This window comes from Pteropus medius, unplaced genomic scaffold (genome assembly GCF_902729225.1).
Source record: "Pteropus medius unplaced genomic scaffold, Ma_sr-lr_union100, whole genome shotgun sequence".
Taxonomy (NCBI): domain Eukaryota; kingdom Metazoa; phylum Chordata; class Mammalia; order Chiroptera; family Pteropodidae; genus Pteropus; species Pteropus medius.
In genome coordinates, this window is record NW_024355526.1 from 1,028,215 (window position 1) to 1,055,540 (window position 27,326).

The window sequence follows — 27,326 nt, forward strand, 5'->3', positions numbered from 1 at the left end:
GGTATACACATGTCTCATTCAAAACCCTGCTTTCAGTCCTTTTGGGTGTATAACCAGAAGTGGAATTGCTGGATCATAAGGTAATTTGATTTTAAATTTTATGAGGAACCACCATGCTTACTTTTTAAGGATATAGTTTATAAGTATTTGTAAGTATTCCATTGTCTGCTGACTTCCATTGTTTTCAACATGCAGTCAGTTGTTCCTCTCTCTCTCTCTCTCTCTCTCTCTCTCTCTCTCTCTCTCTCTCTCTATATATATATATATATATATATATATTTCATCATTGTCTCATGTATCCAATGTGACCTGTAATATGGCTGCTTGCAAGATTTTCTCTTGGTTTTGGGGGTCTCCTATTATTATGCCCAAGTGCACTTTTGTTTGTTTTAATCTTGCTTGGCATTCCTGAGCTTCTTGGATCAATATATTTTTCACCACATTGGGAATATTCTTAACAGTATTGAAAAATTTTTTTCGGTCTCAATCTCTTTTCTTATTCTGGGACACCAATTAATATATATAGTTCAGCTTGTTGTGTTTCACAATTCTTCCCCCCTCCCCATCTTTATTCTCTCTGTTCTTCAGATTGGTTAATTTCTAGGGTTCTGTCTCCAGGATCAATCACCCTATTTTCTACCTGCTCCAATACTATATTAAGCCCGAACAGAGGAGTCTTCATTTGAGATACTGTACCTGGACTCTGTCTCCACTGTAGGTGTCACAGGAGCTGACATCTGGGCTCCATATACAGGTCTGACACCTCCAGACACCTTCTGAGAAGCAAGAACCTCTTCAGGGTTCCAGCAGAAATGACCCACTGAGATTTGCTTTGGGATAGAGCCCTCTGGCTGCATCGTGAGAGTGGAAGTGTGTACATGGGGCCAAGGCACTGCTGGGGGAGTGTGGACAGAGCAGGAGTGGAGGGGGCTGAACTCCCTATGGAAACCAACAATGACGGGTTGTCTCAACAGACCAGCATGCTACTTTTTACTGATTTTTAACTTAAAAGTTATTGGTTTGATCTTTTGCCAGAATTTTGATGAATGCGATTCTGTAAGTATCATTCACAGCAGAGCCACATGATGCACGGTGGTCGTATCTCCTTTCCCATGTAACTTTCCTCGTGTTGCCAGTCTCATTTGTTTGTTTAGCCACGTGTTTATTTGCTTTGTTTGTTTGCCCTCGGGAGCAGCCGGGAGGCTCATGTGCACGGCAGGGTTTCCCAGGGTGCGCTCCTCAGCAGGCCAGCTGGGCTGGAAGAGCCATCTCTTCTCAAAGTCCTTGGCTGACCTACTGTCCTGTGCTTAGACACCAGCTTTTGGGGGGTGGGGGGCACAGGGAGGAACTGAGCCTGGAGTGCCTGAGGCCAGATGGCCCTTGTGCTCATCACCTCCCGCCAGTTACAGGAGCGAGGGCGGGAAAGTCGCCTGGGAATGCTGGCTGAGGAGGGGGCCTGCGGGTCACGCTGTCCTTAGACTTCCAGACAGTCCTGCAGTGTTCGGCCCCTCCCTACAGCCCAGCTGGCTCTGGTGCTGAGGCCTCTGGGTTTGGATGATGCTGGTGCAGCTGGCCTCCGATGACCCTGCCCCATTCTGCAACCCAAGGGGTGGATCTTATGCAACAAAATTAACCAAAAGTTCATTTGGTTTCTATTATTACCATGTTCCCACAAACCTACATAACATCAGGGATCGAATACTCCTCCTAGAAATATCTTCTGTCGGCCCAGGTGCAGCACAGCAGGCTCTAGACACGATCCTTTAATCCATGCCATAACCTACGTGGGACTCAGCCACACCCTCTGTTTCAAGGGGAAGCTCCAGAAACTTGGGTGCAGGTGTGTTCCCAGCTCTGGTGCAACTTTCCGCTCCTGCGTTTAAGCAGCACAACAGACAACATTCGTGCGGCCATGATGCTGAGAATATTTCAATCCTGTCATTCTATGTGGCTGCTGGAGTTTTCATTTGAATTCACAATTCGCCAATTGCAGAGACGTCTGAAAGCTGTTAGGATGAGCTTCCACCAAAGACGCCCGTTTAGAATAATTTCTAGAATGTACTACAAAGTGGAGTTTTTATGAATCTGTACCAAACGTATCCTATGTTTAAGGTTCTTCCTATCTGTGTATGTGACTTCAAGGGAAAGAAAATCTCCAAAGTTAAGGTTAATATCACCTGCCCTATGGTCAGCTATGAGTGAAAACAGACACATACAGCTGGAGTGCCTACTGAGCATGACAAGCAGAGAAAGATCAGTTGTGACAAAATTGTTGTCAAATTTGCAGACATTAAGACGCCAAACAAAGTGAGCTAGAGTGTTATTGCTCATTACTGAGGAAAACCAGCACATCCTCCGTATCCAAAAAAAACGTTTACGTCACGAAGGTCCTGGTCCACTGTTTCCCTCTTCTCCGTTGAAGGGTTTTCCTTTTGCACCCACAGGATTGTGTAGGGGACGCGCACTGGAGGAAACTTGTCACCACTTGCTGTCCTTTTCCGGCCATTGTCGCTGTCACTGCACACACCTTGGTCCGGTAGAGGAGGGGGGTTTAAAAGGATCCTTCGGGTGTCCAGTCCTCTGGCCTCAGTGAGGAGGGAAAGCTGCATATGGGAGGCATGGACTGCCCACTGGGAGGGTGAGCGTGTGGACAGGGGGCAGTGGAGGAGGGCCACCCGCTTCTCTGGCTACTTGGGAGTGACTCCTCGAGTCCCCTCAGCCACAGAAGACAGGGCAACCAAGACTAAGCCAGATGCAGGGTGTGGGCAGTGGGCCAGGGCAGGAGAGTCGGCCAGCTGGAGAGCGGGGCGCTGACAGGGATGGGCCTGGTCTGTGGAAGCAGGGAACGACGGTGGACCCGAGTCAGGACGGGGGTCAGAGGTCCCAGTTGGGCCAAAGAAGGCTGGGGGCCCGGGCCCAGGGGTGGAGCTGAAGGGGGTGTGGGGGTGCTGTGGAGGGCTGCAGTGGTAGGCCCTGGAGTGCCGGGTGCGGCAGGATACAGAGACCCTCCTAGGCACCTGGAGCCTCCCGGACACGGGCTGCGGACTTTGGCCAGGTGATCTCACTTGTTGAATCCGAGTGCCAGTAGAGCTGTCTCAGTCTGCGGATTCAGAGCGAGGCAGTCGGAGGGAGCCAGGTGCTCTCAGGAAGCAGGTGCGGTGCCTGCCCGCGCCGTCAGGGCCGGGTTCACGGGCACTTCCGGCCGCTGCCGGCAGAGGGCGCGCGCGAACCTGCCGCTGCGCCAGGCGGCGCTGGCACCTGTGCTGGGTCAAGCGTCTCTGTCCCGTCAGCCTCCTTCCCTCCAGCGAGAACAGACAAGAATGGGCCCGAGTGGGGCCGAAGGGGCCGCTTCCCTCCAGGGATTCACACTTGGGGCAGGACACGTGCACACAAACCTATTCTTGTCAGGCCAGGCGAGTGCATAACCCACTGGACAGGGGTCCACCGCCAGACCCTCTTTATCCCAGGACACTGAGACCCCCCACAGGGCCCAGGCCTGCCAAGTGTTTGGCGGAGAAAGGGAGCTGGTCCAGGTGAGGGCCTGGCGGGTGCAAAGGCCCTGGGGCCTGGGAGCCCTGCGCACCTGCAGCACTGCACACGAGGTTGTCACCTGGCCTTGGGCTCTGCGTGTGTGGGGGCATTTGTGTTTTGAGGTTGTCTGAAGGGAGGTGGGCGGGGGGTTGGGTGCGATCTTTGCATTCCTCCTAGTACTTTTCCAGAGCTTCCTGAAACCTGCTGCTCCAAATGCTGCTTGTTTGGGATTGGCAGTGTCATCAGGTGGTTTTAGCAGTGCCAGTCGGTGACAGGTGAACCTGCCCCCCCCCACTGTTATTACTGCCCCTCCTTCTCGTCTGCCAGGAGCCAGCTGGGCGCCCTCCCCCCCCCAACGCCGCTGACCTGGACCCGCACTCCACACGCTGGCACCCCGGCTTTCCTCTCGGTGGGCTCACGCTGCTGGCGGGGTCCCTGGGCTCTGCGGCCTCCTGATCTCAGAGCGCTGGTGCTGTTGGGGGCAGGGCCCCCAGCAGTGTCTTTCTCCTTCCCTTGGGGTTACTCTGCGGGAGGGACCGCACCGATCTTTCTGGGACGTGTCCCTCAGATGGTGGCAGCGGAGCGAGAGTGAAACCCACTTTGTTCAGAAGCTGCAGCCCAAGGCTGACCTTCAAATGTCTGAAAAATGAGAAGGGGTGAGCTCTTCGGAAGAGAGGTGAGTCGTATTTGGTGAGGTGGCTCTGCCTCGGGAGGCTGTGGGGACAGTACCTGGCAGGTGAGGGGCGTCCTATGTCCAGGTCCCGAGTGGGAGCTCAGGTCGGCCTTCCTGCCTCCAGGCCTGTGAGTGAGCTGATGTCTGTCCTCCCAGAGGCCCAAGTGAGCAGAGCCCTGTGCTGAGAGCCTTATGAGGGCCACGCCTGTGGGGAGCAGAGGTGCCCCCAGTGTTCAGAGGTGTTCTGGGGCACGGATGCCAAGGGGAGAGAGGAAGACAAAGGGGGCGGCACAGGCTGTCATTGGCTCGGGAGCGACGAGCTGCTTGCCTTCAAGAAACTCTGGCCACGGCAGGTGGCATTGGCAGGGTCCCATCCCCGTGGTCTGCAGGCCCAGGCGACAGGTCCTCTCCTGCTGAGCCATGAGCAGCGGGCGTCCACATGGCATTGCCCTGACCTGCGGCCAGGCCCGTGCCTCTCTATGGGGGGCACTGAAGCCCAGGACAGGACTCCAGGCCTGAACCCTCCATGCCCTTTGCTGCCCCCGGACATAGCCCCGGCTCCCTCCCACGTCTGCTTGGAGCTGTCCCAGGTGACTTCCAGCCCCTCCCCATGGTAGCTGCCTCTGAGGACGAAGTTTTGCTTTCTTTTTGACAGGAAGGAACTTGAGTGGGAATCCCCTGAGCTGCCCGAGGACCAGAGTGAGTCACCCTTCCTGGCCTGTCAGGGCGAAGGTGTCACCCCTTCCGAGCTGGCAGCCGGGGGCGGGTCGGCCACTTCCTACTCAGGGCCATGCCACTGAGGCTCCCTCTGTCCGCTCTCATCTCTGCGCACCTCGCAGGCCTGTCGTCCGAATTAAATTAGGAGGAAAAAAAAACCGAGTGCGTGAAAGTCCTGTAAAAGCAGCAACATTTAAAATAAATGAAAGCGTTTTCATGCCAGAAGCACCGGCGAGTACTTTCGGGACTAGCTCAGTGACGTCTGCAGGTGGCTGGCTGCCTTCCCAGGAATTGAGACCTTGCAATCAAATCTCTGGACACGGGCGGGGCTGAGGTGGCCCCCAGCCAGCACTTCTGCCCTGTCCCCAACCCTGGAGGAGTGAGGTCTGACACTCCCGGGGAATCACTATCGAAGGCAGGCGGCGACCTGATTTTACCTGAGGGAAGCGGGGTACACTGCTGCAGCTGAACCTCCTCCTCTTTGCTGCAAGAACCATCTCCTGCAGGGTTGCTGCTGGGGTTCACCACTGGGAAATCTGAGCACGTGCTCGGCCAGGGGCTTGGTGAAACCTCGCTGAATTGGGGGGTCCACGGCCACCTGTAGCCAGCACCGACTTCATGGCACTTCTGTCAGAGGTGGGAGGCCTTGCTGCGTCTCCCGGGGGTATCGAGTTTGGATCCGGGAATCCCAGCTCCACACTAAGGAATGACTGATGCGGTGTGGCGCAAGCGAGTCCAAGGCGGGGTAAGCAGTTCGGATGACGTGACCGCAAAGCCTGCTGTTTTTCCGCTAGTTCTGTCCTCGGGTGGTTCCCATTGCTCCCGATGATCCCTGGAGTGGACGTGCCAGATGTGCTGTGCGTGCGACCTGGGGTAAGGAATCTTCCCTCTAGCCTCCGTTTTCTTTTCTGCAAAACGAGGACAGCAGTCCCCTCTCTGGACGCTAAAAATGCTGCTTGTCAGATATTCGGCAAAGCCCCTGTTCCATGACACATTGTCGGTTTCGTCTTGAACCTCCTTTGGCAGATAAATAGACTGGCCTCGGGTCACCCACGTAGCAGCAGGGGTGGAGTCGACAGTCGGCCTTCCCAGCACTGTCCCCTTTTTGCTGGCCAAGGCCACTACCTTATTTCTAGATGTTTCCGTGTGTCTGGAGGCCATAAGTTGTGCGTTTTTGGTTTTGTTCGGTGGTAAAATTCACCACTGAAACGATACAATTCGGTGTCGTTCGTCCGTTCGTCATGGCTGGCAGCCATCACCACTACCTAGTTCTAGAACATGTCATTGCCCGCAAAGGAGACCTCGTGCGCCTTCCTACCCTTTAAGTGAGCAAGGTCTTTTTTCTGATGCGACCCACGCCGGGGCCGTGCGCTGAGTCGGGCGCCAGGGAGGGAAGGTGCCGCCGCGGGGCCCTCGGCTGGGGCCTCCCCCTTCGTGGACACCGGCCAGGTTCCCGGGAGTTGAAGACCAGCGACGGCGTTGCTGCGGGAGTCCCCCGCTCGCGGCGCACGGAGAACCGCAGGCGGGGAGAAACCCCGGAGGCGACTTCAGAGCGCGCACGTCACGGCGGCTCCGACCAATCAGGGCCCGCTGCGGCTCCCTGCGCGCGCCCGGTAGGCTCCGGCGCCTGTCCGTCAGGCGGGCGTGGGGGCGGGCCCGCGGCGGCGGCGGCGGCGGCTCGGCGGGCGCGCAGTTCCGGACGCGCCGCGACCGTTGGTGAGTCGAGCCGCGCGCGGGCTTCGGGGGGGGCGCGCGGTCGGGGTCGGGGTCACGGGTCGGGGTCCGCGCGGGGGCGCGCGGCGCCGGAAGGCAGGGTCGGGAGGCCGGGCCGCCGCCGCTCCGTGGGCCTGAGGGGATTTCTCGGGGCGGGGGGACCGGAAACTGAAAGTCGGAGCGGGGCCGGCGCAGGAAAGTTCGCGAACGCCCTCGGGCGCCCCGCCACGGGTCCGCCACGCGCGGTCGCGGCACAGCCTTCCGCAGCCGCCCCCTCCCCTGTTCCGCCCGCCCTGCCGTCCTCGGCGCCTCGCTCTCGGCCCCCCGTTTCTCGGCCAGTCGAGGGAGCCTCCGCTTGCCCCCGGCCGTCTTCGGCGCCCCTTCCACGCGCGGCCGGGAGCGCGGGCCGGTGCGTGTCCACGCTGCTGGGGGGCCGGGGGCGCGGGCGCACGGGCCTCCTGCGCCGGGACCCGGAGTGCACGCAGCTGCCGGAGGGGTGATGGAGCCGGCAGTGGGGTCCTCGCTGGCCGCGGGAGCCCGGGACAGCTGCGCGCGTGAGCGGACGCTCCGCGGGGCCGCGGCGGGCGCGGGGGCGGCCGGGCCTCACTCCCAGCCCGCGGCACAGCGCGCAGCGGCCACTGTCACCTGCGAGGACTGTGGGGTAAAGTGATTCAGTCTTAAGTGGAGGTCCCAGCCAGCTCGAAGTCGGTGCTCAAGTTTGTTTTAAACAGCTTTATTGCAGCATGAGTGACACACCGCAGAATTTACTGGCAGTTGAACTTTAAACGAGCAAAAAGCCTCAGGGTCCTTTGTGAAGCCTTTTGCTGGCCGCAGAGGCCGTCATGTCAGCGGAGGCGTCTGCACCCTGGAGCAGCTGCCTCCAGCCCCTGGCCCGCCCTCTCCCCCCTTGGTCCCTTCGCTGGCTCTCAGGCTCCCAAAGGCACGCTCTCTGACCTGGGCCTCTGGCCCGCTGGTCCCTTTGCCTGGGACAACCCTGCAGGCACCTCCTGACACGCAAGGCTGTGCCCCCCACGTGTCCTTCCTGTGTCCTCCTGCGTCCCAGACCCGTGTCACCCAAGGCTGTGTTGCCTTAGCCTGTGGCCTGCATCAGTGGTAACGCCTGTCTCCTCAGCACCACGCGTGGTCCATGGCGGGAGCCTGGAAGCCTTCGTTCGGGTGACAGTGACTAGAGTGGCGGCCACGTGCATGCCTTCTGCCTGCCACAGGGATGCGGGAAGCGGGGGCTTTCAGCTGGGATCCCCCGCCTTAGAGCTTCTCGGCTTACCGATGAAACGAGCCCGAATGTCACACCTCTGGGGACCTGATGGAGCACATCGTTTCCACGATGGCTGTCATTTGGGGTGAGAGCCCAGGGTGTACAGTGACCGCTGGTTGCCGGAGGAAGCGTTTTCTCCGGGAAGAACAAGGCCTTTTCACCTTGCGTTTTGAGAGTTGGGTTTGGGCCCCCTCTCTGGCAGTGCAAGACGCCAGCCTGCCAAGCCGCCCCCAGCAGTCGGTGTGCTGGCCGAGGGTGGCCTGGCAGGTCGGCTTCCACACGGGACATTGCGATCGTGTACAGGGACGGGCAGGGAGGAAAATTAGAAAAGGTTACCCCCAGGTCCCACAAGTTATGCCAAAAATAGGGCGCACTTTTTGCCTGTCGTCGAGTCCGGGCCTGTGCTCAAGGCCCCTGTCCGCCCTGTGCTGGGCCCTCCCAGTGGACACTTGGTGGCCCACCCTCCCCAGAGGGGCAGAGCCTGGGTGGGGCAGACGCAGGCTCAGCAGAAGCTGTCCCAGAGTCTGAGCTGAGGTGTGCCCAGCTGTGAGCAGGAGCAGGGCCCAGACCATGTTCCCTGTGGGGCCCGATGGGGCGGAGATGGATTTGGGGCAGAGGGTCTCGTGGGCCGCCTGTGATTCAGGGAAGAGAGTGCATAGCAGGGGTGGAGGAGAGCGCGGAGTAGCGGGCTGACTCAGGTGAAAGGAATGGCTGGCGTGGGTTCCAGGAGTGAGGTGCCCCGCTGTGGAGAGGGTGGGGCACGGTGGGGAAGGGCTGGATCCATGGGTGTCGGAGTCAGTTGCCAGGTCTGGGAGCCTGGGGAGCAGGGAATGTGCCCGTGCATCCTCTGCGTAGGCCTGAACACCCCCGTCCCTGCCTCCTGGCACTTATATTGTAGAGGGAACAGGCCCACGGTCCCAAGGAGCAGAGAGCAGGTGAGGTCGTGAGCTGTGCCGTCACGGGAGGGAGGCCTCCCTGGTGCGGTGCGGTTTCAGTGCGGCTGTCGGGGAAGGGCTCGCTGACCAGCAGAGGACGTTGGGCTGGTGGGGTGGGCACCCGCAGGTTGAGCTGGGGAAGCCTTGGGGGTCTTAGGGAGGCAGCTGAGTCCCAGGTGCCTGTTAAGGGCCCCTCCGGCTGCCAGAAGGGCCTGCAGAGGCTGGGACAGCGAGATGGTGGCCAGGTTCCGGATGTTTGTGGAAGGTGGGGCCGCGGGTTTACTCAGGTGCTGAGGGTGAAGGGTTGGGAGAGCAGAGTCTGAGAATTTGGCTGGAACACCTGCAGGGGGCGTGCGTCCGGCCCCGGACACCTGCACTCAGAGGCTAGGGACATGGCAGAGGGGAGCAGGGTGGTCTTCTGAGTCACGTGAGATGAGGCTGAGACCTTAAAGCAGGGCTCCCCAGCCCCCAGGCCAGGGACTGGTACTGGTAGGTGGCCTGTTAGGAGCCGGGTCGCACAGCAGGAGGGGAGCGGTGGGTGAGTGAGGGACGTTTCATCTGTACCTCCCCAGCGCCAGCATCACCGCCTCAGCTCCACCTCATCGTCAGGTGTTAGATTCTCACAGGAACACTGGTCCCTGGTGCCACACAGGTCAGAGACCGCTGCCTTAAAGGGACAGAATTGCTGCATCATAATTAATGAACCTGTTCCTGTTGATGACGCCAGTTGTTAATGAGAAGCTGGATGCATGGGTCGATTGCTTGGGTGACCACAGGCTCACAGTGTGGGTTGGAAGGGCCCTCCCTGACCACGCGTGCTGGTGACGCTCGGTGTGAGCAGTGGGCGAGTGTTCTGGGGGCACCAGGCTACTATTTGGCGTCACGCTGAGCTGGAGGGAAGGTGAGAAGTGTAAAGTTATACTTTGAGCGTGTATTTCCCTGGGAACCTCATACTCGTGGGTGAAGTTCTTGAATGTCTAATGGGCTCGTCACGCGGCACGTGTGAAACGCGTCATGGAACCCTAGCAGTGTAGAAAACAGGGGTACCTGTTAGTGGGGCTGTGAATTTGCAAAATTCGGCCCCTGGCATTTGGGGACGTGATAGGGTGGGGCTCCCTGTTGAATGGTGGCATGGTGTCCCTGCCGGCAGCTGGTGCTCCGACGTCTGATTTGATGTCACTTTGGGCAGCACTGGGTGGTCGTAACAATACAGCACACACTTCTGAGAATTATTTACTGACACCACTAACCCACGCTCACGTAGCAGGTCGCACACCGGCTCCCGAACTCGGACATACGCCCGAGTGACAGCGCGTGGAAGAGATGCACAAGGCAAGGGGTGGGGAGGGGGCGCGGGTGCCCTCCCCTCTCCAGCTTCCATCCTCCCTGCACCATGGCGTGCTCACCAACCCAGAAGCTCGCTGAACCCCATCCTCTTCACGGGAGTTCCATCGTGAAGGCGTGATTGATCAAGTCATTGACTACTGGTGATTAAGGCACCGCAGCCTGCAGAGGGGTGAGGGTGGTGGCGAAAGAGCTTATGAATGACAAGAGACACTCCTGTCCCCGTCACTCAGGAAATCCCAGGGGTTTTGGGAGCTCTGTGCCAGGAACTGAGAAAAAAGGCCAAGTATTTAATCACAATATCACACCCCCAAAGTAGCTACTGTCCCAGTTTCTGTCACCACAGCATAGTGTTCCCTGTCTTTGGTGCCACAGAACTGGAATTATTCCAGAGACACTCCTGTCTGCTGGCAGAAGTGCCCTCTGACAAGGCGCCAATCTGCCGCTGGAAGTTCGTGCACGCACGTGCGGAGGCGTTCAGGGGATGAAGCCAGTGAGTCGGGTGGCTCGTCCGCACGCCCGCAGGAGTCAGTGCAGAGAGATAGTTTGTGGTTTGTTTTTCACCAGCTTACCTGAGAGAGTCAGGGTTTGGGGAATAAATCGGAAGCTTGGAAGGACCAGTCGGACATGGTGGTTTTGGGTTGGAGTGCTCTGGCACCCGACCCCTCTCAGCTACTCCCCTGAGGACGGAAGCCGTCCTCGGCCGTGTCTGTGCAGCTGACCGCAGAGGGTGGGCGGGGAGCCCCGAGCCCCGTGTGACTTCGGACGCCGGAAGGTTCAGACGGGGTTTTCCTCCCAGGGGTGGACAAGCACAGTGGGGCCGCAGACCTGCCGCGCGATGGCTTTCAGACTGGCGGCTTCTGCGAGGCGCAGCGCGTTTGGGCTTTTGCGCTGCTTTCCGTTTCAGTCCTTGCAGGGAAAGTGCGTGCGCGTGAGATTGGAGTGAAGCGGTGGTGGACCGGGGCGCGGGCAACCCCGGCGTGCGGCGTGGCCGCCGGCGGGCCTCACCATCCCGCCCCGTGGCCGGTGCCCTGCTGCTGGGTGAGCGCGGACTCCCGCTTTCCTGCGTGACTGCGAGGTCGCCGGGAGCAGACGGACAGAGGCAGACGCCCGGCCGAATGTCGGGCCTTTTCCTTTGCATCAGTCAGAAAGGACGTTGTTTTTGTGTCTAACAGGAGTAGATGTCACCGGATTCATAGCGTGGGCTCGTTCTGCCACAGACGGTGGTTAGATGGCCATGACCCGGGCCGGCCGTGGGGGTGGCACGCCGGCTGGGCGCTGCAGGGAGCTACTCAGCCAGACGTGCGCGGCGCAGTGGCCTCTGTCCTTCACTGCCCGCCCTCAGAGCCCTGGACGCCCCACGCTCTGTTATTTAACGTGAGAAGTATAGAGGAAAGTTTTTTCCTAAAAAACGTTTTGTTTTATTTTATTTTTTTAGTGACATTTAAAAATTTCTCTGACGTAGTTTAGGATGGTAATTTTAAACCACGAATAGTTCGTGGACTCAGTTTGGTAGCAAGGCCAGACAGAAGTCAGAACGGAAAGCGCAGAGTCCTGCCCCGGACCGGCGTGCTCTTGCGGGCCCCTTGTCCAGGCGTGTGGGCGGCGGGGCAGGCCGCAGCGGGACCCTGCGGGGGCGCCCTGGCCCGTCCTCCTAGTGCATCGCTGGCTCTCCGGGCTTCCGGCTTAGCGCTCCCGCCGAGAGGTCTCGTTAATGGGGCCCCTTCTGGCGCTTACACGTCTGCGCCACGAGGGCTTGCAAGGATGAGGTCGTCCAGCTGTTGGATGGATCGTCCAGGCCCTGAGCGTGCCCCAGTGTGCAGAGCGCACGCGGGCTTGCCAGCAGCAGAGAGATGGGCGTGGCCTTGCGCGGAGTGACCCTGGGCGCAGCATCCCCTCTGCTGGGTGGTTGCAGGAGCCCACGTAGGTCGTGGAAGCCTTGGGGGCCATGGCTTTGCCTGGACGACACCTTCTGTCGCCATTTCCTGTGGTTTCGCGCCCACTTAGGACAGTGCAACAGCGTGGGAACAGCTTCGCTGCCCTGTGCAGACCGTCTCCTGGAAAGGGACGTCGCATGCGTCCGCCAGAGGACCCGTGGGATGTGCGCCCAGGGGCGTGCGGGAAAGGGGGGGCTGCTGCTGCCCCTGGGTCTCAAGCTTGCCTGGGGACAGCGCTTCGTGTTCAGGGGCTCTTGGGCACTTCTTCAGGGGCCAGAAAGCCACTTCCTGTGGCTTTCTGAGAGTGTGGATGTTGAATAGCGAGCCCCACGCAAGGTCTCTGAGTGCTGTGGGAACCCCCCCCGAGTCGCCGGCCCTGATGGCCTCGCCTCAGCAGCCTTGCCAAAGCCTAGTGGACGGCACAGGGTGGCTCTAAAGGGAGGACACGGGATGGTGGATGGGGAGCAGAGTGGTGGCACCAGGCCGGCGTGGGAGACACTGCCGGATGGTGTGGCCACCTCCTGGGCCCTGCAGGCTGATTTGTAAGACCTACTGTAAAAGCCATCACCATTGTAGGACCCTCAAGGACGACCGAGGACAGCTGGTCACTAGTGTTGGCAATAAGGTGGCATCCTCTGTGCTAAGACGCAGGCACACACTCTGTCCATGGGTCACAGCAAGCGGGCTGAGGGTGGAAGCCTGGACTGATGACCTTGAGAACAGCCGGCTGGTCCGGGGCCTGTGGGGTGGGTGTGCGGGTGCCAGGCGTGTGGGTGGGCAGGTCACCACTCTGCCGAGCCTTGGTTTCCATGTTTGTGACAGGAAGTTGGACGAGGATCATCTCCAGGGCTCCCCAGAGCGCCCAAACCCTGCTGCTCAGGTTCTTGACTGCGATCAGCCTGACGGCCCAGACCCCTTCCCCGTGGCTAGGCAGAGGCCGCTGTCCCCGGAGGACCACTCTGGAGTCGGGGCGCCTCGCGGGACCTGCCGTGACGCCCTGTGTTCTTCCTTAGGGCTTGGTGGTGCGCGGGGGGCGCGGCTCTCATGGCTGCGGCCAGTGTGACCCCTCCCAGCTCCCTAGATGTGCTGCAGCCCGGCTTCTCGAAGACCGTCCTGGGCACCAAGCTGGAGGACAAGTACCTGTGCTCGGCCTGTAAGAACGTCTTGCGCAGGCCCTTCCAGGCGCAGTGTGGCCACCGCTACTGCTCCTTCTGTCTGAGCAGCATCCTGAGGTACGGCGGGCGGGCGGGCTTGGCTTTTGGGCCATGCTGGCCAGGGAGGTGACTCCGGGCAGGCGCGCATCCACGGGCGATGGGCTCCGAAACCCTGGCAGAGGAGAGCATGAAGTCAGTAACCTGAAACGTGGCATGCCGTTCTGGGGGTGCGGGGTGCAGTGGAGTATTCACCGTCCAAGGTGGTTTGTGTCCGCATGCACACCGAACGGGGCCATGCACACCGCTGGGCGCGCTGCTCCAGGACATACCCGTGCTGAGCGGGCCGGCGGGAGGTGGGACGAGCCAGCACCACGTTCCGGGTCCCAGGGTCCAGCGCCTTGTTCACAGTGGGGGTGATCGTGGTCGCGGGAGCAGATCGTTTTGCCCGTTGTACATGCTCTGACTGTCACGTCGTTGACGTGCACTTGTCGCTGACTTGGGGACAGGTGGCAAGGGTCGAGCAGGCACGTCGCGTGTGCTTGGCACCGGGTTCACGCAGGCCTCCCCTCTCCCCGCCAGCTCCGGGCCCCAGAACTGCGCTGCCTGCGTGCACGAGGGCATATACGAGGACGGCGTTTCTATTTTAGAGAGCAGCTCGGTGAGTTGGGAGCCTTGACACTAAAAACGTCAAACAGAAAATGTTTCTGCGTTTCCTCTGATAACACCGATGGCAGGTTGGGGGTTCCCCAGTCCCCTGGGCCTTGATGGGTGCCGGTCGTGGCCTATTAGGAACCGGACCACACAGCAGGAGGTGAGCAGTGGGTGAGCGAGCGAAACTTTGTATCTGCAGCCGCTCCCCAGCGCCACCTCAGATCACTGGGCACTGGATTCTCACGGGAGCATCGGTCCCTGGTGCCACAAAGGTTGGGGACCGCCACTTTAGCAGCTAGAAAGCCTGGCTGCTGCGGCGACGTCTGGAGTTTGGACTGGTCCAGAGGCCCTGAGAGCCACTGTCTGGAGTCGGGCGTGCAGGGGCGGTGGGGCGCAGGCTCACCGCGGGTGCTCTCTCCCCAGGCTTTCCCAGACAATGCTGCCCGCAGGGAGGTGGAGAGCCTGCCGGCCGTCTGCCCCAACCACGGCTGCACCTGGAAGGGGACCCTCAAAGAGTACGAGGTAGGGCCTCCCCGCGAGGGCACGGCCTCACCAGGGCGCAGCCCCGCCTGTCTGCGCGAGGGGGTGCGGCCGCTGCTTACTGCACGTCCACCTACACTCTCGGGCTACACTGTCGGGCCGTGCCATGGAGGCGGCCGCAGGGGCGCTGCCTCTCAGTACTCCGGCTTCCCAGTCTGTCGGATGGGGCCACGGCGTGGCAGCAGTGTGCGCCAGCCCAAGAGTGCCACTGCAGCACGTCCCCAAACACACAGGACACCAGCTCGCTTTCTTGGTGGGGTCTTTCTATCGTGTCTTCAGAGAAAGCACTTTCTTATTTTGAATTGTGTGGACGTTAGAGGTTGCAGAAGGCATGTGCACACGTGTCCTGTGGTCCCACAGAGGCACCTGGCCAGGGGCAGCGTCAGCGGCCGGTGTGTGTGTCTCCTCCGCGGCCTGTCTCTGCCAGGCAAGGCTGGCTCGTGTCCGTGCCTTGGCACAGTGGGGTCCGTGTGGTGGGCACCTGGCTGCCAGCGCTCGTCCAGTGGTCTGGTCATCACCTGGCCTTAACAGATGCCTTCTAGAAACTGATGTCGCAGACGGTTATTGGCCATGGAGGTTGACAGTGGCCAAGTCCACCAGCACACGAAGGGACAGGTGAGACGTGTCGTATCCAGCATGGGACGTCATTGAGCCTTAAAGTGGGAAGGCAGTCCTGACAGGCAGCAGCAAGGATGGATCTGAGGGAGTGTGCTCGGCCGCAGCAAGACAGGGCTTATAGGACCCCATCCTATGAGGGCCCAGAGGAGGCAGACTCAGACAGGAAGTGGGGTGGTGGCGGTCAGGGGCTGGGGAGGGGGTTGTGGTCAGTGGCGCAGAGCGACAGGTTGGGCTCAGCGAGGAGAGGCCGTGGTGCCGCCCAGTGCAGCCTCAGCCGGTGGGGCGGGGGCTGCGTGTGGCGCCCTGGCGCGCTCGCGCCCAGCGCTGCCCAGGCTAGTGCCGCGCCTCAGTGGCAGGGGCAAGGGGAGGGCCCTGGCCAGCATGCCGCCACCTGCACGCAGAACTGACTTGACGACTTGGGGCTCTGCCGTGTCCTGCCCGTGGGCAGCTTGGCTGTGTCTGCGGCAGATGTCTGCACTTGAGGGGCCTGCAGGTGCCGCCGCTCTGAGTGCCCCATGTCCTTCCATGGGCCGGGCCCTGTCCCCCTGGAGGCCGGCACACTGCCCCTGCGCAGGCAGCGATGCTGTGCTGGACCCGCAGCCATGCGGCCTGGCTGTCCAGAGAGCGAGCCTCAGGTCAGGGTCTCTCCGGGGAGGGCAGGCCATGTGGGGACTGCCTCTTGAGGGGACTGAGAACCCCGGGGACAGGTGGACCAGCCCCCGCTTCTGTTTTCTCTGAGGTGTCTGCTGTCCCCAGGCCTGGGGTGCAGGAGGCGGTTTTGAGGGCCTCTAGCCAAGGGCAGGGACTGCAGCCAGCCCTGGGTCTTCACCTTGGCCGGCAGGCATACAAGCTGGAAAGTCCCTGGCTGCCCCAAACTCTGGAAAGTCCCCGAGAGCTGGGCTTGGTCATGTGGGAGGGCGGTGCTGCTCTGGGACACTCGCTGGCCGTGGCTGGTGGGGAGCACCACTAGCTGGGCACACAGGTGCCGCCACCTCTGCCCGAGGGGGCTCTGCTCCCCCTTCGCCCTGGGGCAGCTCAGAGTCCGGCTGGCTCGTGAGACGCTGACGTGGCCATTTGTTGAAAGTGTGGGAAGGTGGGGAGTCCCGTTTGGCCTTTGGACACGTTTTGCCTCTGCCATTACGTTATTTCCTGAGAACTGTGATTTAAAACTCCAGTTGTGTTCAGAGGTGTTTGTGGAGCGCCTGCCGAGTGCTCACCATGGAGCGCTGAGCTGCACACCCCCACCCTGCGGCTGCTCCGGGAGTGTGGGGGACAGTCGGACCTCCGGGGCGGGGCCTCGAGAGGATACCAGCTGGAGGGGAGACAGCTGGGAGGCCCAGCCAGGCGGTGGGAGGCCCCCCCCCCCACAACATTCAGTTGCAGCCCTGGCTGAGTGGACACCAATTTCTCTGAAGCGGGCATGTCTCTCTGAAGGTCTCCCAGCAGTTGGCACCCGATGGAGCCTGTTGTGGCTCGTGAAGGTGGCATGTGGGGCTGGCGCAGGCCCACATCGCCTGGGGACTTCCCCTGGCTGAGAGCACACTCCACAGTGGCCCTGAAACGTGGGCGGCAGCTTCTGTGCCACGTGCCAGATCTTTGCTGAGGGCCCTTTGGCCTGGGAGGATTGGTAGTTCCTGCTCTGTGTGATCCAGGCCCAGGTCTGCCAGTGACCTTGGGGAAGGTGGGCCGTGCGAGGCTGCTCCCTGGGGAGCCAGATCCCACTCTGTGCTGCTGCAGCGTCGGGGTCGCCAGGGAGGTTTGCTGCGAGTTCAGTGTGTGATCTGCGGGTGTTCAGGCGGGAGGCCCGGGGACAGGGGTGCCTGCCCTGGGAGGCATGTGCTGTGGGGTCCTGTGAGAGACGTGGGTGCCGCCAGTCACTCTATCTGAAGTCCCTACACCACGGCTGCCAGTGGGTGCCACTCGTGTTGCGTCTGTGGAGGTCACCTGTTGCTTTTGCTCACTCCCGAATGGCGAGCTTCGGCCCAAGCAGGCACGCAGTCGCCAGGGATGGAGACGCGGCCCGTGTGTGGGGACGCACCTGTGACGCTGTGGGGCCATGGACCAGTTCGTCTGGGGTCTCCTCCTGCCTGACCTCTCAGGACCCTGCTCTCCAGGCAGGCCCTGAGCTGCCCCAGTCCCCACAGCAGAGCTGGCCTCCCCTGGCAGGCTCCCTTCCTCCGCATCGTCCCGATCAGCACGTGAGACCAGCCCCGGTGTGTTCAGTGTGGAACGTAACATCGTGCTCAGTGAAAGAAGCCAGTCACAGAAGGACAAATCCCGTGGGACCCCACTCACGGTGGTCCCCAAGGGAGACAGATCCACAGAGACAGGAAGTAGGCGGTGGGGCCAGGGCCAGGGGAGGGTCTGGTTGTGAGAGTTTAATGGGGACAGAGTTCCCATTTGGGAAGATGAGGAAGTCCTGGAGGTGATGGTGGTGGTGGCCACACACAGTGTGACTGTGCCGGATGCCACCGAGCTCTGCGCTCACCCCGGTGGGGATGGTCAATTTCATGTGTATTTTACCATAATTAAAAAGAAAGAAGCATATTTGCAGCTCCTGGTCCTCTGTCTCCCACACCTTCTCTGTTCCCCTCACAGCAAACTGGAGTTGCCTACGGTTTCTGTCCAGCCTGCGGCCGCTAAGCCAGGGCTCCGCAGGGCTGGGCGGGGACTGGGGCTGACCTGGCCTCGCAGGAGTCTGGTTCTGGGGCAGATCCACTTGGCTTCGGGCACAGGCCAGGCCCCACCCTTTCTCACCTCCCCGCCTCTCCTCTGAGCCCTCCTTGAGGCCCGCGGTCCCAGGTCCCGTCCCAGTGCCCCACTGCTCAGAGCCGTGGATGTCTCTGCCTCGGCTCGCTCATGGCAAAGCGGCAGCCTGAGGCTGGGCTGGATCCAGGCCGGACTCTTGAACCCTGGACCTGAGCCTGTCCTCCCACTGCCTCCTTCCAGGCAGCGCCTTGGCTTTTCCTGGGATCCTCCCAGGCCTGGCCTTGCTGGCCTATTCCGGGACACTGTCACCCTGAGGGCCCTAGGCTGGGACCCCGCCTCCTTAGGCTGCACCTCGGGGCCTCCCGGCCACATTTCTGGCACTAGCCATCAGCTCTGGGAGGGTGGAGCTCGCCGGCTCTCAGCGAGGGTGTGGGCGTGAGTGGCTGGGCTCTGTCAGTGTCTTCTCTGCCTCTCTGGCCCCTGTGGCCTGTTCTCATAGCGTATCTGCTGTCATTCCTCTGCCTGTCCTGACTGGCACCCAGCCGGCTCCGTTGCTCCCTCTCTGGATGCTCTCCCTTTGCTCCTGCCTTTCTGCACCCTGTCCCTTGTCCCACCCTCCGCAGCCCCTATCACTGGCCAGGGTGCCTGTGGTCCCCAAACGTCATTTGGAGCAATCCTCTCAGTGTCCCCGTGGGTCAGGTGCAGGGAGGGACATCTTGGGGGTGTGAGTAGGCTACCGCCAGCTGAAGTTGGTCCTGATCTCTGACCCTTGCCGGCACTGTAGGGTTGACGTGGGGTCCCAGCGGTCCAGCACCAACACCAGAGCCTCAGCCACGTGGCCATCTGCAAAGATGGCACAGTGTGGCCGCCCACAGTGTCCTGCCATGTGCTCTGTTGACACTGTTCTCTCTGCTGCCAGAGCTACCATGAAGGACACTGCCCGTTCATGCTGACCGAGTGTCCGGCGTGTAAAGGCCTGGTCCGCCTCAGCGAGAGGGACCGCCACGCGGAGCGCGAGTGCCCGGAGAGGAGCCTCAGCTGCCAGCACTGCGGGGCGCCCTGCTGCCGGGCCAGCGTGGAGGTGAGGCGGCTGCGGGCGCGTCGGTGCCAGCATGGCGGTGGCCGTCACCGTGGCAGCTGAGCGTGGTGTCCTGCCGCCCGTCCCCAGTGCCTCGGCCCTTCTTGCGCAGCCCCGTGGTGGGAGGTTCTCGGTGCGAACTAGGTGTGAAGTGAAAGCCCAAGTCATTTCGAGAAGCTGTTTTATTTGAGAAAAGTTCACACACACGAAAGGGCTACTGAGGTCACATCACTCTCACTCGATTGTGTCAGTGTCACCGCAGGCCAGGCTGCTTCCGGCTTCCCCGGACTGTTTCTAAACAAATCTCAAAATTCTTCCAAATGCGTTTCTGAAGGGCGGGCGGGCGCCTCTGTTTGCACAGAGCTGTCTGTTCCTGCCGTGTCTGGACAGTGACGTGTTCACGGGCACTCGTGCCCTCTGTGTCTGAAGCATCCGTCACATTAGTTTATTGGCAGCAGGACCCAGATGGTCCTGCCTGCATTTCACTGATGCACCTGCAGGCGTTCGTCGATTAAACGGTTCTCTGTGGGTGTTTCTTTTTCTTGGCCATTCATCGAAGAGGCTGGCCATTCCGCCTTGGCCCATCGCGTCCCCAGGGTGTCTTTAACGTGTTCCTCTGTCCCCTCTTCCTGTAGACTGTTAGGTTTAGAGGGCTGTTTGGGGCCAGACTACAGTGGGGCCCTGTGGCGTCTCATCAGGGTCTCAGAGATGTTCCAGCTGCTCACAGGCCAGGCACAGAGTCACGCCAGCCTCGTGCCTGGGTCAGAGCGGCATCTTCCATCTCTCCGGCCCGTCTCAGGGCCTCCAGCAGGGGTGCCCTCCTCCTGCCCTGGAGGCCCCCAGATGAGATGCTGAGATCTCTGAGAGTCCCCTGGGTGTTTGTGGGGTGCCAGTGTTCCCCACCTTTCTGGGGTGGAGGTCTGGGGGAACCACGGGCCCCAGGATGCCGGGGACAGTGACGCCAGGCCCAGTCCATGGGCCTGGCACACCCCAGTGCCGCACACGACGCTCCTGACCGCTTCTCTTTAAGGCGCACCACGAAGTCTGCCCCAGGTTCCCCGTGACGTGTGACGACTGCGGCAGCAGGATCCCCCGCGAGGACGTGAGTTGTGTCCTGGTGCCTCTGAGTCCTGCCGGGCCGGGCGGCAGCCTTGGCATGCGGGGCCTGTGCGCACATGGTTGGCTATGACTCGAGGCCCAGGGGAGGAGCAACGGCCTGTGCGGGGTCGCAGGCGGGGGTCAGTGGGATGTCAGTGAGGCGAAAGTGTCGGGTCAATGCACAATAATGGGGGGTTCAGGTTACAGAGGGTTGAGGTGTGGGTCAATGGGTGTGTCATGGGGAGAGTGTTGGAGGCCACCTATGGGTCACTTTTTTATTTAGCTTTTGGTGACGGGAACAGTCAAGCCTGGGCAGAGGTAGAGCGTGCGCAGTGAGACCCAGACTGGACTGTTCTTTAGGTTCAAGGGCATAGGTCGCCTGCCCCCCACTTCTGCAGGTTCGAGGGTAGGCGGCAGGAGCCCCAGCTCTGCGGGCTCCCACTTGACCGTTCCAGTTCAGGCTTTTACTCCCACGCTACAGCTTCTTGCCTAGGAGACATCAGCGCACTGGGTCACGGGGTACCCCACAGCCTGCGATAGCCTCGTGACACGGCACCAGGGTCACCGCCGACCACACTCGCAGTGCGTGGCGATTAGTTTTCTTTCCCGCTCCTCCTGCCGTTGGAGGACGCGCAGGCTGCCGTGGCTTCGCCTTGCAAAGTCGTTTCTGAGTCGACAAGCTGCCGGGTCTGTGTTGCCTCAAGCTTATTAGTTTCTCTCGGCTCCTGAGTTTTTCAGATTGTTCTTGAGAAGAAAGTTGTCTTGTACTTTTGTAAAATGGTCACATGGCTGCAAAGGGAGCCCTAGGAGAAGGGAGCCTTCTGAGAAGCCAGGGAGGAATGCACGTGCTCTGCCACAGCACAGACCCGCTCTGCCCCGGTGGTTCAGAAGCCACCCCATCTGCAGAGGGTTCCCGGGCCCGCACCTGCCAGCGGAGTGTGACGTCCGACCCTCGGGGTCTCGCCCTCTGGCGGTGGGGAACGTCTCGGGTAGTTCTGAGCTGCTTTTTCAGGCCCCGAGCATGGCTGAGCGCTGCTCTGCTTGACGTCTGTCTGCATCTCTCTCACGTTGGAGAGAGTCTGCGGCGCCTGTGTTTCTCGGGGCTTCCAGCCGTGCTCCCGCTGGGTTTGGAATTACGCCTTAGGGATTAGGTTGCAGTCGTCTGTCCTTGGCTTTGTTTAGTGGTGTTCGACTCGTTTCTGTGGTGGGGGCACCGTTCAGTTTCTGACCTTAATTCAGAGCTGGGTGTACCCTCCTCGTGTCACCCTGTGGCGTTTGGGGGACTGGTCTCACCTTCCAGGCCCCCGGTGGACGGCAGCAGAGGCCCCTTTAGGTCATGCCCTGGCCACTTCCCTCCTGGAGGCGCTGCGTCCAGGTGCCGTGTGACTGTGCAGCCGCCTCTCTCTGGGCTCCGTGGGTCCTGGCGTTTTCCTGTGCCAGCACCGCTCTGGGCCATGTGGGTGTCCGGGCCCTGGTCCCAGCAGCCCCTCCTCATTCGCGGCTCGACTGCAGCCCAGGCTTCTGGCTCCAGGGCACCCCATGGGGCCTCTGACTGCACGCGGCCCGTGTGCTGTGCAGTGGAGACGGGGTCTCCACAGGCGTTCCGACATGTCGGCCCCCACATCGGGCCCCCAGCCTGCCCCACCTCGGCCGTTGACCCTGTGGGCACGTGCGTGCCAGCCCGGGTGTGCGTGCCCGTGTGCAGCTGCGGCTGTGGGATGGGTTGCTGGGGTTTGGTCCAATGAGAGAGAAGAGGGCAGAGGGCCCGTGTGGGCCCCAGCCGGGCGGAGAGAGCGGCCTCCGTGACGCCACTTCTTCTAGTTCCAGGGCCACGCCAGGACCTGCGGTGAGTGTCGGGTGCCCTGCCGGTTCCACGGCGTCGGCTGCCCCGAAATGGTGAGTCCGCGTCTGCGGTGGGGCCGCCGGGAGTCCCGCCTCGGGCGGGCCCCTGCCCCCTGCCGAGCTGGGTCTTCATGCGGGCCACTTGGCCGTCCCCGCCCGTTGGCCTGCCTGCCCCTCCCCCACTGCCTCAGCCTTCAGGGGCCCAGGCTCCGCCCCCTGGTCCTGCTGAAACCACTGAGTGCTTTGCACCTCCCACCCCAGCCGTGGGCTACGACCCTCCCTGCCGCCCCTCCCACCTCGCCCAGGCCACACAGATCGGCCAGCTGCTTCGCTCAGCCATTCCGGCCACATTTCCTGTGGTCATTCTGGACTCTCCTCTTGTCTCCTGTACCACGTCCAGCCCCCCAGAAGATCCACTCTGCCTGCAAACTGTCCTGGACCCCGCCTGCCTCTGCCTCCTCGACTTGCCTCTGTGGCCTGCATGGCCCTTCCTGGGTGCCCTTGAACCTGGTCACCTGTAACCTTGTCTCTGCTGTAGTCACTGGCTTGGCCATCCTCAAGTGCACTGACCTTCTCACCCCAGGACCTTGACCCGCCCCTTGTCCACGTACCGCACACCGGCCAGGTTCTGTGTGGCTCCGTCAGGCCCGGGCTCTCTGTCCTCGTGGCCTTTCACCCTCCTTTCCCCGATGCTGTGCACCCCTGAGGGGCAGGACTTTACAGCTTCCCTTGCCGGGGGGCCTTGAGGACCGGGGGCCACGAGGACGGGGGGCCACGAGGGCCGGGGGCCACGAGGACGGGGGGCCACGAGGACGGGGGGCCACGAGGACCGGGGGCCACGAGGACGGGGGGCCATGAGGACCGGGGGCACACCCCTACGCTGCTCCTCAGTGACACCCAGCAGCACTTCTGGCGGCAGCAGTCCCGGGTGCCATGCACAGGGACAGCTCCTCCTCGGTTCCCTCAGTGTGCGTCTGGCCTGCTTTCTGTGCGACACTGTGCTGGTCCGCCTCCCGCGCGGAGCCCAGCGCCTTGATGCAGCTGCCAGAGGCCAGTGTGTGGGCCCGGGATGCACTGCCAGGCCCCTCAGTGGTCAGAGTCGGGACATGTCACGGGTCCAGTTCCAGCTGAGGCCTTGTGTTGTCCTGACCTCACTGATCTAACACGGGTCCTCGGCCCACGCACAGTGACAGTCTGCTTTTCCCCTCGGATGGCACGGCAGTCCCCGCAGCGCCCTCTGGAACACCTGGGGGTCGTCCGGCCACACTCCGGTCGCGGGGGGAGCTCCATGCAGCTTCATCGCTTTTGCTTTTGGTCTTTTGAGAGCGTCAGACGTTTTTGCATTTGCTGTGGAGGTTGGGAAGGAATGTGCCCGCAAAGTCAGATCTGCGTGTTAAGACAGTTTGAAACACTTGGCTTGGCCCCCACCGCAGGCACCTCTTCTTTGTCACTTTAAATGCAGCCAGCGGGCCAGTGGGAAGGTGTGTAGTTTGGAAACATGCTTGTCTTCAGACAGTGACAAAACGCCGGCTGGCAGACGAGCTGGAGAGTCACTGACGTGGCATTGCCTTGCTCTCCGGGCACTTGGTCCCCCGATCCCACGTGGCCTTGGGGGCCCCGTGACGGTGGGGCGCAGGTGGCAGTGGGTGAGCCTCCGTGTCTCATCCTGCAGGTGGAGAGCGAGAAGCAGCCAGAGCACGAGGCGCAGCGGCTGCGGGAGCACCTGGCCATGCTGCTGGCCGTGCTCCTGGAGGCCGGCGCGCTGGGCTCGGGGCCGCAGCTGTGCCAGGCTGCGGAGCTCGTGCGGCGGTGCGAGGCCCTGGAGAGGAAGACGGCCACCTTCGAGAACATCGTCTGCGTCCTGAACCGGGAGGTGGAGAGGGTCGCCATGACTGCCGAGGCCTGTGGCCGGCAGCACCGGCTGGACCAAGACAGGATCGAGGCCCTGAGTAACAAGGTCCGTGCTCGGGACAGGGCAGCGCCTCGTCTGGGCAGGTTTCAGGGGTCACAGGTCTCGGAGCTTCGGGTCTGGGGGCCGCGCCCTGGTCTCCAGCATGCATCCGCTTTCTGCCTCCGCCTCTGCGCAGAGCCCTGCTCTGAGCCCCGTTCGCTGATGGTCCCGGCTCGGGGCAGAGGCAGCCGTGCAGCATGCGCCTCGCCCTCTACGTGGGTGCTACACACATCCTGGCACCAAGCCCTCAGGCTGGGCGGGGCCCCATGGGGACAGAGCCGACCTAGACAGGCTGCGCCCGCGGGGCCGGTGGGCACGGGGTGGTTTCAGGAGCACCACACTGCTGGTAGGGAAGTGGACCCCGGAGTCGGTGAGGAGCCTCCACCCGGCCACTGCAGGGCGCGTCCTCACGGGCCCCGCACCCCAGGTGCAGCAGCTGGAGAGGAGCATCGGCCTGAAGGACCTGGCGCTGGCCGACCTGGAGCAGAAGGTCCGCGACATGGAGGCGGCCACCTTCGACGGGGTGCTCATCTGGAAGATCCCCGGCTTTGCCAGGAAGCGCCAGGAGGCCGTGGCAGGCCGCACGCCCGCCATCTTCTCCCCAGGTACCGGTCTGCGACACGCCCCCAAGCTGCTGCCATGCTGGTGCCCACGTCCTCCGCCGGCTAGAGTCTGTGCCCAGCGGACGCCAAGAGTGGCTGCACCTCCCCGAGAGGGTGAGGGACAGCAAATCCTTTCAGGCACCGGTTCCTCGTCCCCTGCGGTCACCATGCCCCATCTCAGCGCTCTCCTTCACTGCCTTTGCTGGGGGGCCGCTGGGAGGGGCAGCTGCACCAGGCGGACTCCCCACACCAGCTCAGGCGGGGCTGCTTGCTGTTTCTCACACCCCTTTTCACCACCAGCTTGTGGGGCTCCTTATGGGGCTCTCACCGTCCCTTCTGGAGGACACTCTGCAGAGGGAGGCGCATGGTGCCCGTGCTCCTGCCGGGCTTGTCCCAGCCTGGGCCTTCCCCACAGGTTGACGCTGGCACTGGTGACGTGCCGCGCTTGACTTTAATTTTAACGTGAACTTCAGGGAGCCTGCTGGTGGAATCGGGTCCATGGTCCGGGCCCGAGCAGGCGTAGGCTCTTCTGGGGTGAATTTATGGAGCAGAAAGGGATGGTGGTGCCCTGAGTGTGGCGGCCACAGGCAGGCCTTGCCGTCCCAGACCCGCTGCCGCCTCTGTGGCACGCCCTAGACGGACGCGCAGGCTCCCCTGCACCGACAGGAAGTGTGGGAGCAGGTCGCAGCCTGCGAACTCGGCTGGTGGTCCGCGGACAAGTCCGAGCGCAGGCGGGGTGGCCCCGTGAGGCGCTTCCGGGGTCGTGGGTCTGCTCTGGCATTGGCTGCTTGGCCTGAGTGGCCTGGCGCCCTTGGGCATGACCTGGGCAGGGAGCTGAGGGAGGCGGTTTCTGGAGGCGTGAGAGCCAGCAGCAGCACTGCCATCGGTCACCTATGCTCGGTGCGGCGCCTTGTCGCTTAGAAAGCAGCAGGTGCCATGTCCCCGTTGCTCTTCCTGCACCCCCGCTGGGCGTCAGGCATGGCGTGCGCCCTGGCCGCCACCCGCTGTCGGCCCCTCATGGCAGGCAGAGCCCATGGTTCCCACGCGTTGGGCCAGCCACCCTCAGAGTCACTGCCAGTTCACGTGTGGCCAGTTTGGGGTACACTAGTTTCTTAGAAAGAAGACTTGTTTTCGTTAGCAGCTCTCTGCGGCCCTGGCCGAGTGCCATCTTAGTGGGGGGAGGTGGCTGAGCAGGCGGAGCCCCCATGGGCCCGGGTTCACCGACGCCTCCCCCGCAGCCTTCTACACCAGCAGGTACGGCTACAAGATGTGCCTGCGCATCTACCTGGACGGCGATGGCACCGGGCGCGGGACACACCTGTCCCTCTTTTTCGTGGTGATGAAGGGCCCCAACGACGCCCTCCTGCGGTGGCCATTCAACCAAAAGGTATGCGAGCCCCACCTGCGGTCCGGTCCCAGGGAGCCCTGTGGGCTGGCTTCTCAGTGCCTGTGACAGCGCTGGTCACCACCTTCATAGCCGCTCGTGCCTGGCAGTGAAAAATGGTGCTTTGGAGAGTGTTTCAAAGGCAGGAGCACAGCTGACGGGTGGTGACCTGAGGTGTCGCGGGCCCTTTGAAAACCAGAGTCCACTTTGGGTTGAGGGGTTGAAGACGCAGGGACTAGTCAGCATAGAAACGTTCTCTCTTTTCACGATGCGGGGCAGCCCTGCGGCCCCCACGGTGCAGGTGGCCAGTGCCCCATGCACACATGGCTTCTCTGGAGACATCTGGTCCTTGGGGCGGGGCCACAGGTGCTCCACGAAGGGTCTGTCAGGTGGACGCAGCTCCACAGCACCAGGCGTGCTCAGGTCCCAGGGCTCCATGACAGAAAATGCTGGAGTGGGCGTGGTCATCCAGAGGGGCTGCCACGCAGTGGGGGGCGGTAGGCTCACGGGGGCAGGCGGGGCTGGGGCTCAGTGTTGCCCACTCCTGGGCACTCCCTTCCCAGGTGACCTTAATGCTGCTTGACCAGAATAACCGGGAGCATGTGATCGATGCCTTCAGACCCGACGTGACCTCGTCCTCGTTCCAGAGGCCGGTCACTGACATGAACATTGCCAGTGGCTGCCCCCTCTTCTGCCCCGTCTCCAAGATGGAGGCTAAGAATTCGTACGTGCGCGACGATGCCATCTTCATTAAGGCCATCGTGGACCTGACGGGACTCTAGCCACCTCCTACTGGACTCGGGGGTCAGGGGCCAGGGGCAGCCTGGCCAGCGGCTCAGCGAGGAGCCACCATGCTGGGCCTGAGCCTCGCTTCGACCGGCACGTGCCAAGTCCACGTCGCATTGGGAAGGGCCGCCTCCATGAAGACGGTTCTCAGCCGCAGGCCTGGCCGTGGGCGCACGGTGCCTCTCAGCAAGCCGTTCCGTGCCGTGCCCGGAGCTCCTGGCGTGCAGCGGGGTGGCTGGCCTGGCGAGCAGAGGGGCAGTGGGGCCGCCAGGGGAGGGCCGCCCCATCCAACACAGCACGGAGCCCCTGGGCCCACCCTCAGTCCCTGGAGAGAATGGGCGCTGTTGGGCCTGGCTGGCTCTGAGGGGACCTGCTGCGCCAGCCTGGCCAGGCCAGCAGCGGGGAGGCGGTTCTTGTCCCGGGAGCACCACGTGAGCCGCCCCTGCAGCTCGAGCAGGGCGCACATTCGGCCTCCCCGTGAGGCGTGTGTCCGCTGCCCTTCAGACCTCGGAGAGGTCAGTATTAAATCATTAAACGTCTGTGGCGCGTGGTGTCCGGCCTTGGTGGTGGCGGCCCCCTGCAGGTGCCCAGCCCACCCCCGCGACCCCAGCTCCCCGAGTCGTTACGTGGGTTCCCTAGCACGCCAAGCTCCTGCCTGCGGGCCCGGCGAAGCCTGCTGTTTCCTCTTCTGCACTGTGCTCGGCTGGCTGGCCCCTTCCTCAGGCCTCTCCAGGGGCTGCCTTGACAGCAGCACAGCGCGTTTTCCTCCTATTCTGGGGCCCCTGTC

General features: G+C 62.0%; 1 protein-coding gene across 2 annotated transcripts; it reads left to right on the forward strand.

Moving 5' to 3' along the window:
- Positions 1-6,549: 6,549 nt before the first annotated feature.
- On the forward strand, positions 6,550-27,078 carry TRAF2 (TNF receptor associated factor 2). Of its 2 annotated transcripts, XM_039858879.1 has the most exons (11): positions 6,550-6,637; positions 13,140-13,358; positions 13,860-13,938; positions 14,355-14,453; positions 18,718-18,879; positions 19,907-19,978; positions 21,796-21,870; positions 23,489-23,773; positions 24,195-24,372; positions 25,608-25,756; positions 26,317-27,078. In XM_039858879.1, the coding sequence occupies exons 2-11, from the start codon at positions 13,171-13,173 to the stop codon at positions 26,533-26,535; spliced, it is 1,506 nt and encodes a 501-aa protein (XP_039714813.1). In that variant the 5' UTR covers positions 6,550-6,637; positions 13,140-13,170; the 3' UTR covers positions 26,536-27,078. The 2 variants fall into 2 exon arrangements, with proteins under 2 accessions (XP_039714813.1, XP_039714814.1); XM_039858880.1 differs by lacking the exons at positions 18,718-18,879; positions 19,907-19,978.
- The last annotated feature ends 248 nt before the right edge of the window (positions 27,079-27,326 follow it).

Bases quoted from the DNA above. Each gene is read 5' to 3' on its own strand.
- TRAF2 (XM_039858879.1), top strand. From the start codon at position 13,171: ATGGCTGCGGCCAGTGTGACCCCTCCCAGCTCCCTAGATGTGCTGCAG. The intron at 18,880-19,906 runs GTGAGGCGGCTG...CTTCTCTTTAAG, and splicing joins GCTGCCGGGCCAGCGTGGAG to GCGCACCACGAAGTCTGCCC. The intron at 24,373-25,607 runs GTACCGGTCTGC...CCTCCCCCGCAG, and splicing joins GCCCGCCATCTTCTCCCCAG to CCTTCTACACCAGCAGGTAC.